The 14,080-nt window shown below is 46.9% G+C and overlaps 1 protein-coding gene across 1 annotated transcript in view; it reads left to right on the forward strand.

Moving 5' to 3' along the window:
• Window positions 1–9,332: 9,332 nt before the first annotated feature.
• Window positions 9,333–14,080, forward strand: part of PDE6D (phosphodiesterase 6D) — a 40,348-nt gene continuing 35,600 nt past the window's right edge. The window contains exon 1 of the mRNA XM_034781999.1: window positions 9,333–9,534. Within this exon, the coding sequence (XP_034637890.1) occupies window positions 9,485–9,534 (50 nt within the window). The 5' untranslated portion in view covers window positions 9,333–9,484. The remainder of the gene's footprint in view (window positions 9,535–14,080) is intronic.

Below are 14,080 nucleotides of genomic sequence, written 5' to 3' on the forward strand. Positions count from 1 at the left end.
GACGCAATACTCCAGGTGTGGCCTCACCAGTGTCGAATAGAGGAGAAGAATCACTTCCCTCGACCTGCTGGCAATGCTCCTACCAATACAGCCCAATATGCCGTTGGCCTTCTTGGCAACAAGGGCACACTGCTGACTCATATCCAGCTTCTCGTCGACTGTAATCCCAGGTCCTTTTCTGCAGAACTGCTGCTTAGCCAGTTGGTCCCCAGCCTGTAGCGCAGTGGGTCTCAAACTTTTTTACTGGCGACCCCTTTCACATCACAAACCTCTGAGTGTGACCCCCCCCTTCTAAATTAAAAACACTTTTTTATATATTTAACACCATTATAAATGCTGGAGGCAAGCGGGGTTTGGGGTGGAGGCTGACAGCTCACGACCCCCCATGCAATGACCTTGTGACCCCCTGAGGGGTCCCGACCCCCAGTTTGAGAACCCTTCCTGTAGCGGTTCCTGGGATTCTTTCTTCCTAAGTGCAGGACTCTGCACTTGTCCTTGTTGAACCTCAACATCAGATTTCTTTTGGCCCAATCCTCCAATTTGTCTAGGTCACTCTGGACCCTATCCCTATCCTCTAGCGTATCTACCTCTGCCCCCAGCTTAGTGTCATCTGCGAACTTGCTGAGGGTGCAATTAATCCCATCATCCAGATCATTAATAAAGATGTTGAACAAAACCAGCCCCAGGACCCACCCCTGAGGCACTCTGCTTGATACCGGCTGCCAACTAGATATCAAGCCATTGATCACTACCCGTTGAGCCCGACAATCTAGCCAGCTTTCTAGCCACCTTATAGTCCATTCATCCAATGCATACTTTTTTAACTTGCTGGCAAGAATACTGTGGGAGACTGTATCAAAAGCTTTGCTAAAGTCAAGATATATCACATCCACCACTTTCCCCATATCCACAGAGCCAGTTATCTCATCATAGAAGGCAATCAGGTTGGTCAGGCATGACTTGCCCTTGGTGAATCCATGTTGACTGTTCCTGATCACCTTCCTCTCCTCCAAATGCTTCAAAATGGATTCCTTGAGGACCTGCTCCATAATTTTGCTGGGTACTGAAGTGAGGCTGACTGGTCTGTAGTTCCCTGGGTTCTCTTTCTTCCCTTTAAAATATGGGCACTATATTTGCCTTTTTCCAGTCATCCAGGACCTCCCCCGATCGCCATGAATTTTCAAAGATAATGGCCAATGGCTCTGCAATCACATCAGCCAACTCCCTCAGCACCCTTGGATGCATTAGATCTGGACCCATGGACTTGTGCACGTCCAGCTTTTCTAAATAGTCCTTAACCCAGTGATTCTCAAACTTTTTTATTAGTGACCCCTTTCACATAGCAAGCCTCTGAGTGAGACCGACCCCCACCAATTAAAAATGCCTTTTTATATATTTAACACCATTAGAAATGCTGGAGGCAAAACAGGGTTTGGGGTGGAGGCTGGCAGCTCATGACCCTCCCCCCATGTAAGAACCTTGCGACCCCCTGAGGGGCCCCGAACCCTACTTTGAGAACTCCTGCCTTAACCTGTTCTTTCACTACTGAGGGCTGTTCATCTCCTCCCCACACTGTAAAAAGAACAGGAGTACTTGTGGCAGTCTGGGAGCTGACGTTGTCTGTGAAGACCGAGGCAAAAGAAGCATTGAGTACTTCAGCTTTTTCCACATCATCTGTCACTATGTTGCCTCCCTCATTCAGTAAGGGTCCTACACTTTCCCTGACCTTTTTCTTGCACAGTAATGTAGGCATGTAATCACTTGGGAACCTATGTTTAGGACAAGTACTGATCTGGCAGGGCATGGGCCAGTTTAGTTTCCGCACTGTGAGACTGCAGGGGGAAGTTAACTCATAGCCCAATCCCTCCTCTGGTAGCTTGGGGCCCTAAAAATTATAAAACTTGTCCTGTTCTGATCTCAGATAATCTCTCAGTTAACCAAAATGTGGGCTGGATAAAATAGCAGCTACTCTGCTGGACAGCCTGCCAATGAAAATTCAAGTTGCTGCATATCTTTGCTGGCATACGACGGCATATTACACTAGCCTGTCTCTGCATTTATGACAAGGCATTGAAATATTCTCTGTCACTCTCCCAGAGAAGGATTCTTGTATTTTTCAATAACCTTGTCCAGGGTTGAGCAGACAGGCAGAGCCAAATCATGGTACAAAGAAAAAGCACTCGTCAAATCAAAATTTTGGTACAGGACTGTTTTTAGGCTATCAGACTTAGCACCATCCCTTAATTCATCAAATCACTAATACTAGAAGAGAACTGACAGTCATCCTGCATCATGGCATGACAGAGATGGGAAATTAAATATTCAGTTTTCACTAATTTTGTGTGCCTCAGTTCTGTATGGCAGATGTTCAGGGATGTTCGGGACTCATAACTCCTACTGAAATCCTTAGAACCTATGAACATCAGACACAAGGGCCTAATTAAATAGGAATTAGGTGCCTTAATACCTTTAAGCCAAGGTATCGCAAGTTGGGCACCCAGAAACTGAGGCACACAGAACTAATGAAAACTTCTTGAAAATTGTTATTTTTTCCTAAAGTAACTGCAGTAGTTGATGGTGGAGGAGAGGCAGGAACAACAATGGTCTGAATAAGAGATGGGGAATCTGAACTCCTAGGTTTGTTTTCCTAGTCTGTCAAAGACTCAGTGTGTGACAATGGGAAAGTCATTTCACTTCTCCATGCTTGTCTCCTGATCTGTAAAATGGAGATAGTAACAATTTCATACTTCACAGAAATCTGGGTCTCCTACCTCAGGAAATGAGTAACTTTCACTGAAGTCAGTGGGAATTACTCATACCCTCTGGTGGGAAAATAAGGCCCCTAAAGGTATTACAAAGCTTAACTAATTCATGTTTGCAACACACTTTGAGATCCTCAGATGAAAGATGCTCTAGGGGAGGCAATATATCTTAGCCTTGGAATATCTCCGATGAGTGAAGTTCTGTCTTGGTGCTTATATGACCCCAAACACCCTCTTATTTGAGTGTTCTTTAGCAGCAGAGTTTTGGACAGACTAAAGATATTGAAGCAAGAAAAGAGAAGGTTATAATAATTAAGATGGCAGATCACCAAAGTGTAGACAAGGGTTATAGCAGTGGGATCAATGATGAATGTGTGCAGCTAGGTGATAGTAAAGAGGAAAAAGTGTGATACCAGCCTGCTTAATTTCACTGGTCTGCCTGAGGGATTGGGAATACATTTCCAAGAACCAGACAGCAATTGAATTTCAAGATCATGCTTTTAGCCAATTGTCCTTCCCCTGACCCTTTCCTCTTCGCAACTGATGCAGCTCTTTTGTTCTCAATCCCTTTTTTGAAGACAACTGGACACTGACAAGTTTAGTTTATGCTCCAGTCCCAGGATGGGAGTAGGAGGAGATGGGGGGTGGATGGTGGGGAGGCAGGACTAATGAAACAAACTGACTAATCAAGTGGGGAGTCAACAAACCCCAGATGAGAATTTACAGTACAGAGTTGCATCTAATACATAGGAAGATTTACCTGCTGTGTTCTTATAAACTAAGCAAGACGGAGGCAGGATGTAGTGGTACCTCAGACCAGCAATTCTCTGAGGCCACAGCACATCTCAGAATGTAAGGTCTCATTAAAAACAAATGATGTTTCTTACCCTTGTGGTTGCAAAGAAAACCTTGTGAATGTGAAAGAGCGTGGCACCGTCTCAGGGTCTCTGCACTGCAAAATGAACTTTATCAAGGGATTCAATTTTAAAGGGACCTAGCTATGTTTTGTTTGTTCCCTAATACAGTGGTGTGAAAGTTTAGGGAACCTGTCTGTGTAATATATGAATTCCATTTAATATTATGGACTCTATGTCTAACTATAATTTTCTGTGTAGACTGAATCTTCCATTTGATGTTTGCAGTCTTGTAGCTGTGTGGTCCCAGGACCTCAGAGAGAAGGGGGGTGAGGTAATATCTTGGTCCAATAAAACATATTACTTCACCCACCTTGTCTTTTCTGTTTTATGGCAGAAAACAATGTCTGAGAAACTGAAACAGGACCATCAGCAATTGACCTGTCTTGCCCTGGCAGGACAGTGTTGATTCTGAAACCTAATGCTGGAAATATACATGGTAATATTAATTTCTAGTTATTTGCCATGGATTATTTTTGCAAACACATGGCACCTACTCTGGGATTGTGGGTGGAGCCTGAGGACAAAGGCTGAATAGGATAGCATCACTTCCTCCCAAGCTGACCCTATACAGATCAGTCCGGATGGCCTCTTGACTGGACTTGAGTCCTGACATCTCCTGCCTCAGCTGCACACCAACGTGGCTGGATGATGTTGAATGTGGAGAAATAGCTCAGCAAAGCTCCAATTTTAAAAAAATATACGAAAATGTCCAGCTGTCTCTTTCCCCTTTTAAACCGACTCTGCTATTACAGGCCTTTGCCTCCGCCCACGCTGCTGTCTGCATCCAGCAAATCACGGGTTTACTCTTTTAATCCATTTTATCTTTTAATGTCGGCATTATCCTTTAACTCACATCATCTCCTCCCCTCGCAGCGCTGCAGCCGGGGTCCTCTTTAGACAGTGGATAATTCACCTTGTTTCCCATCAGTGCCTGGCAAAGAGCCTGTTTGTAAATCTGTAGTAACGCCACGAGTCAGTTGGGCCGTGGGGCCACAGAGACCTGGGGTGAAAGTTCTAGAACGTGTATGGCAGTTGGACAGTCGCTCAGTCAGGAGTTGGTGAGGGCCTGATCCAAAGCCCATTGAAATCAATGATAAGAAACCCTTATCTTTGAACCTCTCCATTGGCTGCCCAGTTTCCACTACATCAAGTTCAAGCTTCTAGGCCTCACCTTCAAGGATCTTCACCACACTGCCTTTCACTGCTCATCTGTCCTTGTCTCTGGTTGTGTCATGCCCGCATCCCATCTCCTCTGATGGATTTATTTTTCTTGTGATTTATTAATGATTTGTATTAGTTATGTCGAGGGTGTTAATGAAAAGAGTTAATTGTTGTACTTAAAAACCAGTCTGGCTCATGGAATGTGCAAATTACACAGAGACTTTTCACCAGAATCTACTTTATTACACAAACGCAGAGGCCAAATTTCTCTAGTGCAGACCAGGCTGCTTTTGTTCCAGAGAAAACGAATTGTTAATTTAAAACTTTTCCTACCCTGCTGGCCCTTTTAAGCCTAGCCAGGGTACATGCAGCACAGAAGTTAACCTGCATGCACAAACTAAACCAGCCAGGGCCACCCCTTGCATAAAGCAAGATAGTCCCACAACGCCAAAGACCAAATTCATCACTTGAGTTCAATCCCAGCTATCCAAGAGATGAATTTGGCCTAAGGGCCGCACATATTATCAGAAGAAATTATAACCGACCTCAGTGGATTTGAGTGGAGTCAGAGCAGCTGGGAAAGTCTCCCAGTAGGGAACTGGGCAATGAGGGACCAGTGTCCCAGCATATCACATCTGAGCACTCACATGGGCTACATAGGAGATGTGGGACTCTACATCATGACCTTTTTCTATTAATCCTCTCTAACATACATGAATAAGGGGATAATCATTGGAAAAATGGAAAGGTGGCAAATTCAAAACTGATAAAAGGAAACACATTTTCCACACAATGTACAACTAGCCAGTGGAACTCATTGTCACAAGATATTATTTAGGACAAATGCTTATTAGGATTCAAAACAGGATTAGACATGTATATAGATAACAAGAATATCCAATGTTATAACAGTAAATGCGCAAAAAAAAATGTTAAAAACTGCCTGACTGGATCAGACCCATGGTCCATCTAGTCCTCTAGCTTGTCTCTGACAGTGGCTAGTACTAGATGCCTCAGATGAAGATTGCAAGAACCGCACAGCAGGCAGATGTGGGAGAGTCTGACCTCAGGAAAGTTTCACCCTAATCTCTACTAGAGATTGGTTTAGGCCCTGACAAATGAAGTTTTTAGCCATTCCAAAATTCTTTGTTTGCAATAGCAATTATAACTCTGGTTATTCTTGTTATCCATGTAAGCATCCAGTCCCTCTTTGAATCTTACTAAGCTTCAACAACATCATGTAGCAGTGAATTCCGCAGTCTAATTATACATTGAATGGAGAAGTATTATTTTGTTAGGAATTTGCTCCCAATCCACTATCGCTTAACCAGTCATAATTTTATATGCTTTTATCATGAATCCCTCTTATGGTAAACAATCCCAGATTTTTCAACCTCTCTTCAGATGAGAATTTCCCCAGGCCCTTGATCATTTTCACTTTCCTTCTCTGAACCCTTCTGATCCTCCAAAATGTTTTTGGAGATGGAGTGACTTGTAGTGCACACAGTGTCCAGCTGAGGCTGCCCCACCAATCTATATACCGGCTTCTGCATATTTCCCCATTATTCTCCATCCCATTCCTTTTTCATCCTAACATCGTGGTTGTTTTTCTGACCCCAACTGCATATTGAGCAGCGGTCCTCGCTGATCTGCAAACGACGCCCAAGTCCTTTTCCTGAGCTGATACAGGTTTGGGAGGACTATAAACCCTCAGGCTCCCAGCTCGTGGTGGTTAGGACAAACCTTTTCATGGAGGCGGGTTACGCCAAGCTACCAACTGCAGGATTCTGCCACCTTCCTTTGCCGCATCTGATACTGGCCACTATTGGTGACAGGCTACTGGACTAACTGGATGCAGTCTGGCCATTCCCATGTAGTGTAGCAGCAAGGGAGCAGTCAGAGGCATGTTCATCCCCGGCTGGGCACAGGGCCTGACTGTGCAGGGGCTGCCACCACCCTTGTGGGGAACATTACAGGGTGCAGGCTTTCTGGGATAGACTCATGTCGGGGTGGGGGATGGCCAGCCCTTGGCTGGAGCATGCCTAGGTGGGAGGCGCTGGGCCATTGCAGCAGGGGGACCAGGGTAAGGGGTGCAGGGTGCTGGGGGAGGGGTCACAGCCAGATATGTTACCCCCAAGGCTGTAGGGGCAGGGGCGGCTCCAGGCACCAGCGCAGCAAGCGCCTGCCTGGGGCGGCAAGCCTCGAGGTGCGGCCTGCCGGTCGCCCTGAGGGCGGCAGTCAGGCTGCCTTCGGCGCCATGCCTGCGGGAGGTCCCCCGGTCCCAAGAGGCGCCCCTGCTCTGACACCCCAAATACTCTGTCCAGCACCTCCCAAATACCATCTCCCAGTATACACACATTCTCCAGCACCCCGAAATACCCCTCAAGCTCACCCCCCCGCCCCGCAGCAGTGTCCTCTATGTGGGAACTTGAAATACAGGTGGGGTCACCCCAGATACAGTTGAATTTTAAAGGCAGGTGTTTCTGTTCTCCCTCATGGTGTGACCGCAACTGGGCCAGGCTCTGGAAGTCTCAATGAGCTACAATCTCAGCTGGGTCCCCAGAGATAGTTCCAGAAGGGCGGGGTGATTCTCTGCACAGCCTGGGCAGAGGCAGCGTTGCCCTTTTCTCTCCCCTCATTCCGAAGGCTTGGCCCGGACCTATGTCACAAGGTTGTGTGAGCTGGGTACATGCTGGGAAAAGCCCTGAGGCCCCCCACTCAAGCTGGTGCAGAGAGGGGAGCAGAGCCCGGAGGCCTCCAGCCTGGCTCTCTCTCTCCTTCCCCTCTCCACCTACTACCTTGTGTACCCCGCTGCGGCTGGGCTGAATCTCGCCCCAGGGGACACCCCGTCTCTCTCTCGCTCTCCCAGGGGTCTCTCCTGGAGTCAGGGTCACCGTCCACTGACAGAAGAGGTGCCTGGTGGTTGCGGGGAGTCTCGCTTGCTCAAGTGGAGATGACTCCGTCCAAGGCAGAGTGGCGCCTGCCGACATTCCCCACTCCGGCGGGGTCTGTCCACCAGCTACCTCGTCCCTGGAGCGCAGGGTCTCGCCTCTGCCCCACACGGAGGGAGCCCTCATTGCTCAGTGTATAACAGGGGGGTCGCTTAGCCTCCTGTACAACACGAGCAAGAGCCTTGTGTCCAGCAAGTATAAATGGGAGTGGTTCCCCCCGGGCTTTGTCTGTGGGTCCGGAAGCACTCTCAGCACTCCACTATAAAAATTGTTCCAGCACCTCTGATCCAGCCTGGTCCCTTGTCCCAGGAGTCAGCTGACTGGTGTGAGGGCCAAAGGGCTGAGCTGGGTTTTACAGTTCAGTCAACATAACCAAATAAAGCATGTGTAAGCCTCAGTGAAAAAGTGGTAGCCTAAGGGAGTTAGGCACCAACCTCTTTTAGCGCATAAAGTGCTATAGAAAGTTAACAGTACTTCTATGTTTTACCCCACCCATAAAACTTTGGCTGTTTTATCAAAATGTGTAAATTAATGTGACCATTTAACATAACTTGCTTAAATCCGAGGAATGAGTTTAGTCCATAAGGGACAAATTGTCAAGGCCCCAGGGCACTCACATAAGTCAGGGATGGGCATTGTTTTAAGAACATGAATAGAATAGAACAGAATCTGACTCCTGGTTTGGAAGAAAACAATTCAGTGATAGAGGGGGGATACACAAGTGCAGTTATTGCTGTAGCTCCATAAGCAGGCTGAACCGACTTCTTCCCCCCCCCCCCCCTCTTCTCCCCCCCCCCCCCCCCGTAGATGCATAGGGAATCTCCTAGCATGAGCCACCTAATTAGTCTCTCCTTTCCTGGACTAATCCATGACCTCAAAAGAATAATTGTGAACTTATTACCTCTTACTAGCCACTAGAGAAGGCACACTGGATGCACAAGCCTAAACACAAATATTCCCTTTGAGTAAAGCAAGTGGGCTAAATATCTTCTTTTAAAAAACAGCTGCATTTAATAAATCCCTTTGCAGATCAATTCCACCAGCCAGGGAAAAGTGGTTTTACTGAACAGCCATTATGGATAAAAGCAAGGGGAACAAAGGAAATTGCACTGCAGAATTGTGAGGGAGTGGGGAAGCATGACAGATGTGTAGCTACAGAATAAGTGGGAATTTGGGGGGGGGCTTGCCCCGGTTGACCGGGGTCAACCCCCCACCGGTGCTGCGGCCAATGCTGCTGCCGACAGGGGGCGCAGTGAAGCACCCTCAGCGGCGCATGGGGAGTTGCCCGGCAGCGCCCCTCGTGGCCGATACCCGCAGCTGCAGCTCCGCTCCCGGCCCGGCCTCCCAGTCCCTCGGCGACGTCAGTTGGCTAGGGCGTACACCTTAGCGACCGTCGCGCAGCCTCCCTTGCTGGGTGCTCTCGAGAGCGCGCTGCCTGATTGGCTGCAGAGGCTGTCGCTCGGGAGAGAGGAGGCGGGTCGGAGGTGGCGCGGGGCGCGGCGATTGGCCGGCGCTGCCACGGGCGGGGCGGCTCCCGTCCGCTCGGGTTGGTTGTGCCGGACAGCGGCGGGTGCAGCGTCTGGAGCGCCGCTGTCTCCTCCTCCGCGGTCGCTGTCCCGGCGAGCCCCGTGAGCGAGCCCAGCCCCTCCCCCACCCCCGGCCCCGGGGCGCGGAGCGGAGCCGCAGCGGGACCATGTCGGCCAAGGACGAGCGGGCCAAGGAGATTCTGAGGGGATTCAAGCTGTATCCGCCGGGGACGGGCCTGGGCGGGGGGGCGGCCCGGCTGGGGGAGGGGGGTCCGGTTCCGGGAGCCCCTCGCGTGTGTGTGTGGGGGGGCGGGGAGCAGGGCCCCCCCCGGGTGCTGTCACCGCACGCTGAGCGCCCCGCGCTGCAGCGCCCGGGAAGGACCCAGGAGCTGGTGGCGGATCCTGTTGCCCTGCCCCCCCCCCCGGGAGCCTTGTACGGCCCCGGCCAGCTGTGGGGTGGGGGGAGCCCCTCAGCGCCACTGCCGGGCTCTGGGGTGTGTGTCCCCCATCCTGGGCTCTGCCCCGCCTCGGTCAGCGAGCTTCGCTGGGTTATGCCTTTGATGTTGCTCTGGAGGGCAAGAGCGTCAAGCGGTCTGTGCTAGCAGGTGCCCTTGTCACGCTCCTGAATTGCCCTGGCGAGCTGAGCTGTCTGGAGCTGTCCAAGGGGGGGGCTGCTGCTGGACAGCACTTAGGGCAGCTGAAAGGGAGCAGTGGCTACTGTGGAGCGCAGCGTTGTGATTTTAGTTTTGGCTCTTGCTGTGAGAAGCAGACCGTGGAAGAGGGAAAGAAGCGTGGGCTGGTGTGTTCGTGCGGGCAGAGTCTTGAGAATACGGCGATCGCTTCCTCTTAACCCTCATGCCACTCTGTCATATCCCTTCTTTCCCAGCCCTAAGTTCTAAAGAGCTGCTGCAACTTAAGGACCCCTGTCTGCTTGGAAAGGAAACACCTAATTTCAAAGTCCCCCAGCAGTTTAGAGAAGTACCTTGTTCCTTTTATTGACCAAAAAGCTCCCTTATTTTCTTTTGCCTAACTGGTAGTGGGATATGGTATGTCTTGCTATTTCTAGGGAGCAAGTTGTGTGTAATTACTAATATGGTATATGTTGCTCTTCTATGGGACTCACTGCAGCTCATCTTAAATCGGACTTTTTGCGTTATCTAACTATGAACACATTGTTGAGTAAACCTGGGCAAGAAGGAGAAATGAGATCCTGGATGCCTCACCTACCCAGCATTTTAGTAAAAGGGTGGACAGATTCCATCAAAAGGGGGGTGTATGTGTGTGAAAAGTTTATTTAAAAAACTCCAACCTTTCATTTTTCCATATCATTAATGTAAAGTGGAAGTGGGCTGGTCTTACCCCACCTTTGGGCACTAGGGGAAACCTTAGTTACTGCTCAAATTCAAGAGCGCAAAAGTGGAAGCAGCATCTTATATGATACTGTAGTATTTTTGTATTACTTTGCTTTTTCAGACTTTTGCTGCATCAGTTTGTGTATAATCTCTAACAGCTGTGGCATGATGTTCTGAGCGGCTATATGTGGGATTTAGTCAAATAGCTACCATCAGAGTGCAAGCAGATGTTTCTCCCTGGGGAACTATGGTATTTTTTTCCCCTCTTCTAAGTAGTGATTCCCTATGCCCAGTCAGGCTTTTTAAAAAATTCTTTCCAGAGTAGCAGCATTGGAAATTCTTCCTTATATGTGCAACTGTGATGTTTCAGTTGTCAAGAAGATTGTTAACAGAAGGCTGAGAAGTTCAGGCTATTAGAGAAGATGAATTTATTAGCCTGAACTTGTCAAAAGTTTAGACTCTTGGTTATTTCCCCCTAGCTAGAGACCTAAGAAGTGCCCAGGGCATAACTCTAACCTCCGGCTTTTATTTGGACCTCCAGCTTCTGCAGGCTAGGAAACTTAAGCAGCTGTATTTCAGTGATGTATGAAATAATCTCTGCATAGAGTTGATTAAAATAGTAAGGTTTTTTCAGTTTTAGGAAGGGAAGATGCCATGCAAATGTAAGAGACAAGGTGGGCGAAGTAATATCTTTTAGTGGACCAACTTCTCTCTCACCAACAGAAGTTGGTCCAATAAAAGATACTACTCCATCTACCTTCTCTGTAATTTCCTGGGACTGACAGGGCTACACCACCACTGCATATGCAAATATAAAATTAAGTTGTCTACAATAGAAAGTATAGACTAAAGTAATTAATTTTAACATAGATTATGGCCCAGCCTAGTAGCCTAATGATGGTGCTCAGCATGGTCATATGGGAGCAACACAAATTAAATTTTTTCTTGTTATTTGCTCCCTGGAAGTGACCGGGTCTCGGAGCATTATAGAAGTTCAGCCCTGATGGATGAATAGACAAAAAGCAAGCATCACATGGAAAGTGATCCCTTGTGTGCATTAGAAAACAGCTTTTAGGTACTTAAAGAAGCTCTATGTATTCTTCATTTGAAAGGCTGCTATCTGACCTAATAGCTAGACAGCAGGAAATAAAGATCATTAGGCCTGAGGAAAAAGGAGGACCTTCTGCAAAGATTTCACAAGTGGAACTTTTTATAAAAAGGGAGAGTTAAAGCAATTCTTTTAATCATTAATTGAAGAACTGTCTTGACGAGTCATCAATAAAAAGATGCATGTGGATGAACAGGCATTCTTCGTCCCTGAGGAAAACACCGAGGCATTGCATCCTTAACACAGGAAGCTACTCATGCACAGAATGTGGTGACATTCTGTAGAGTAGCCAAATGCAACATTTGATCAGCTAAAATTTAGGATTTCCTCTTTAAAAAGTGGTCCCATAGTCTAGAAGACATTTAAAAGAAATACTAAGTTGTTGCTGACTCTGAAGCTATTTATGGGAATCTAGTTTCCTTAATAGGAAGAGACAGTCCTGAAAGTGTGTGTGCTAGGAGAGATGGCAGCATCTCCCCTAGCAGCATTGGGGAGGGAAACAGTCACTTCCTTCAACTTAATGGAACCGTAAAGAACTTGTTTCACCTGCCAACAGAACATCTAGCTTGAAGATAACTAGAATATTCTTGTCTTAGGCCTCATCATGCCAGTTTTCTTATGTCATGAGATGGGTTTATAGAGTAGAAAATTTCATTGGTAAAGCAGGCTTGTTAAATTGCTTACTGGAACATAGAACAGACATGTTAACTACAAGTCTAGTTCACCCTGGATAGTTAGTTTCCTCAGATACGGTTTACCTGTGGTTCTTGAGAAAAGCCAAATGCAAGTTTTCCCAACTGATTAGAATAGGATTCTGTGGAAGTTAAATTTTAGAAATCTACCCTGACTCGCATGGCTGAAGCATGATTTCCTTCCTGTATGACGGTAGCACAGAAACATGCTGTGGGTAGAGTCCATAAAAACCTCAAGCCAGAAGCATCTGCTCCAGGCTCTTGCAGGCCTATATTTGCCATTCTGTTTACTTTTTTTGTTTTGTTGTTTTTTTTAAAAACTATTGAGTATTTAAGGCTTTCAGGTAAATGGAGGATAGACATGCGTAATCTCACCTTTGTGTTTTAGGTATTTATATGGCACCCATCCGCATTATCTGGGTATGTCTTGTATAACTTGTGGGTTTGCTACCTAGGAACAGATGGAAAACCTATAACCAGCAAGCAATTTGATAGCTTGTTGTCTCTTGTAAATTAAACTAGACCGCTTAAAAGCTTAGTCTGTTTATAAATTCTTTGATGGCACTTTGCTGTAGGCAGCAATCCCGTTACACTTATAAAGCGTATCTACAAGCTAGTCCTTGCTTTGGAAAGCAGTTTAGTTGCCTCACGCTAAACAGGACGTTAGTTCTATAGGTAACTGAGGATACATTCCTTTTGGCAATACTAGCCAAGATCCTAGTTCTGCAAGTGTGTATGCACAAGTAGTTTTGGTGACTCACATGCATAAAGTTAAGACTGTGCTTAAGTATTTGCAGGATCAGTGCCTAATATTTTATCAAGATACAGAACAGATTCTGAAGGTACTAGGATTTCTGGAGAGGAAAGAGCCTTATGGGCCAACTTGAGTGCCTCCTTACTGGTTATCTGAACCTCATTTACCTTTGTCACAGAATAGCCTTCAATATTTGTTCTGCCATTTTATCTTTGGAACTAGTTTATACCCTTAATTTCAATGTATTTATTTAGCAACCTTTCCCATACAAGGGTAGAGAGCTGAAGGAAGACTCAGTTTGCTGTGACGTATGTCCTGCTGATTGAACAGTTTCTCTAAATTGGCTCTCATCAAACCCCTTGGTAATTTGTAATCTCTTTATTGGGTTCCCTCTACATCTCTTCTGTAGAATGTAAAATACCCAAGTAATAAAGAATTGCATGGGAAAACTAAGAACAGGTTGATTATACGGGGAGGGATAGCTCAGTGGTTTGAGCATTGGCCTGCTAAACCCAAGGTTGTGAGTTCAGCCCTTAAGGGGGCCAATTAGGGTTCTGGGGCAAAATCAGTACTTAGTCCTGCTAGTGAAGGTATGGGGCTGGACTCTATGACCTTTCGGGGTCCCTTCCAGCTCTATGAGATAGATATATCTGTAGATATCTCTCTCTCTCTAAGCTAAATTCTGTTTAAGTCCAGTAGACCTATTTTTGTTTACCCTTCCATTTAGCGGCAGCATCGGTATTGTTAATCAGATGTGTTTGGTCATAGATTGTAGTGGTTGATATATGTTTGACTCTTAAGGTAGCATTTCTCAAATGGTGAATTCCAGCCCACTAATGGGTCCCACGTTCCCCAGA

This window comes from Trachemys scripta, chromosome 9 (genome assembly GCF_013100865.1).
Source record: "Trachemys scripta elegans isolate TJP31775 chromosome 9, CAS_Tse_1.0, whole genome shotgun sequence".
NCBI classification, from domain to species: domain Eukaryota; kingdom Metazoa; phylum Chordata; order Testudines; family Emydidae; genus Trachemys; species Trachemys scripta.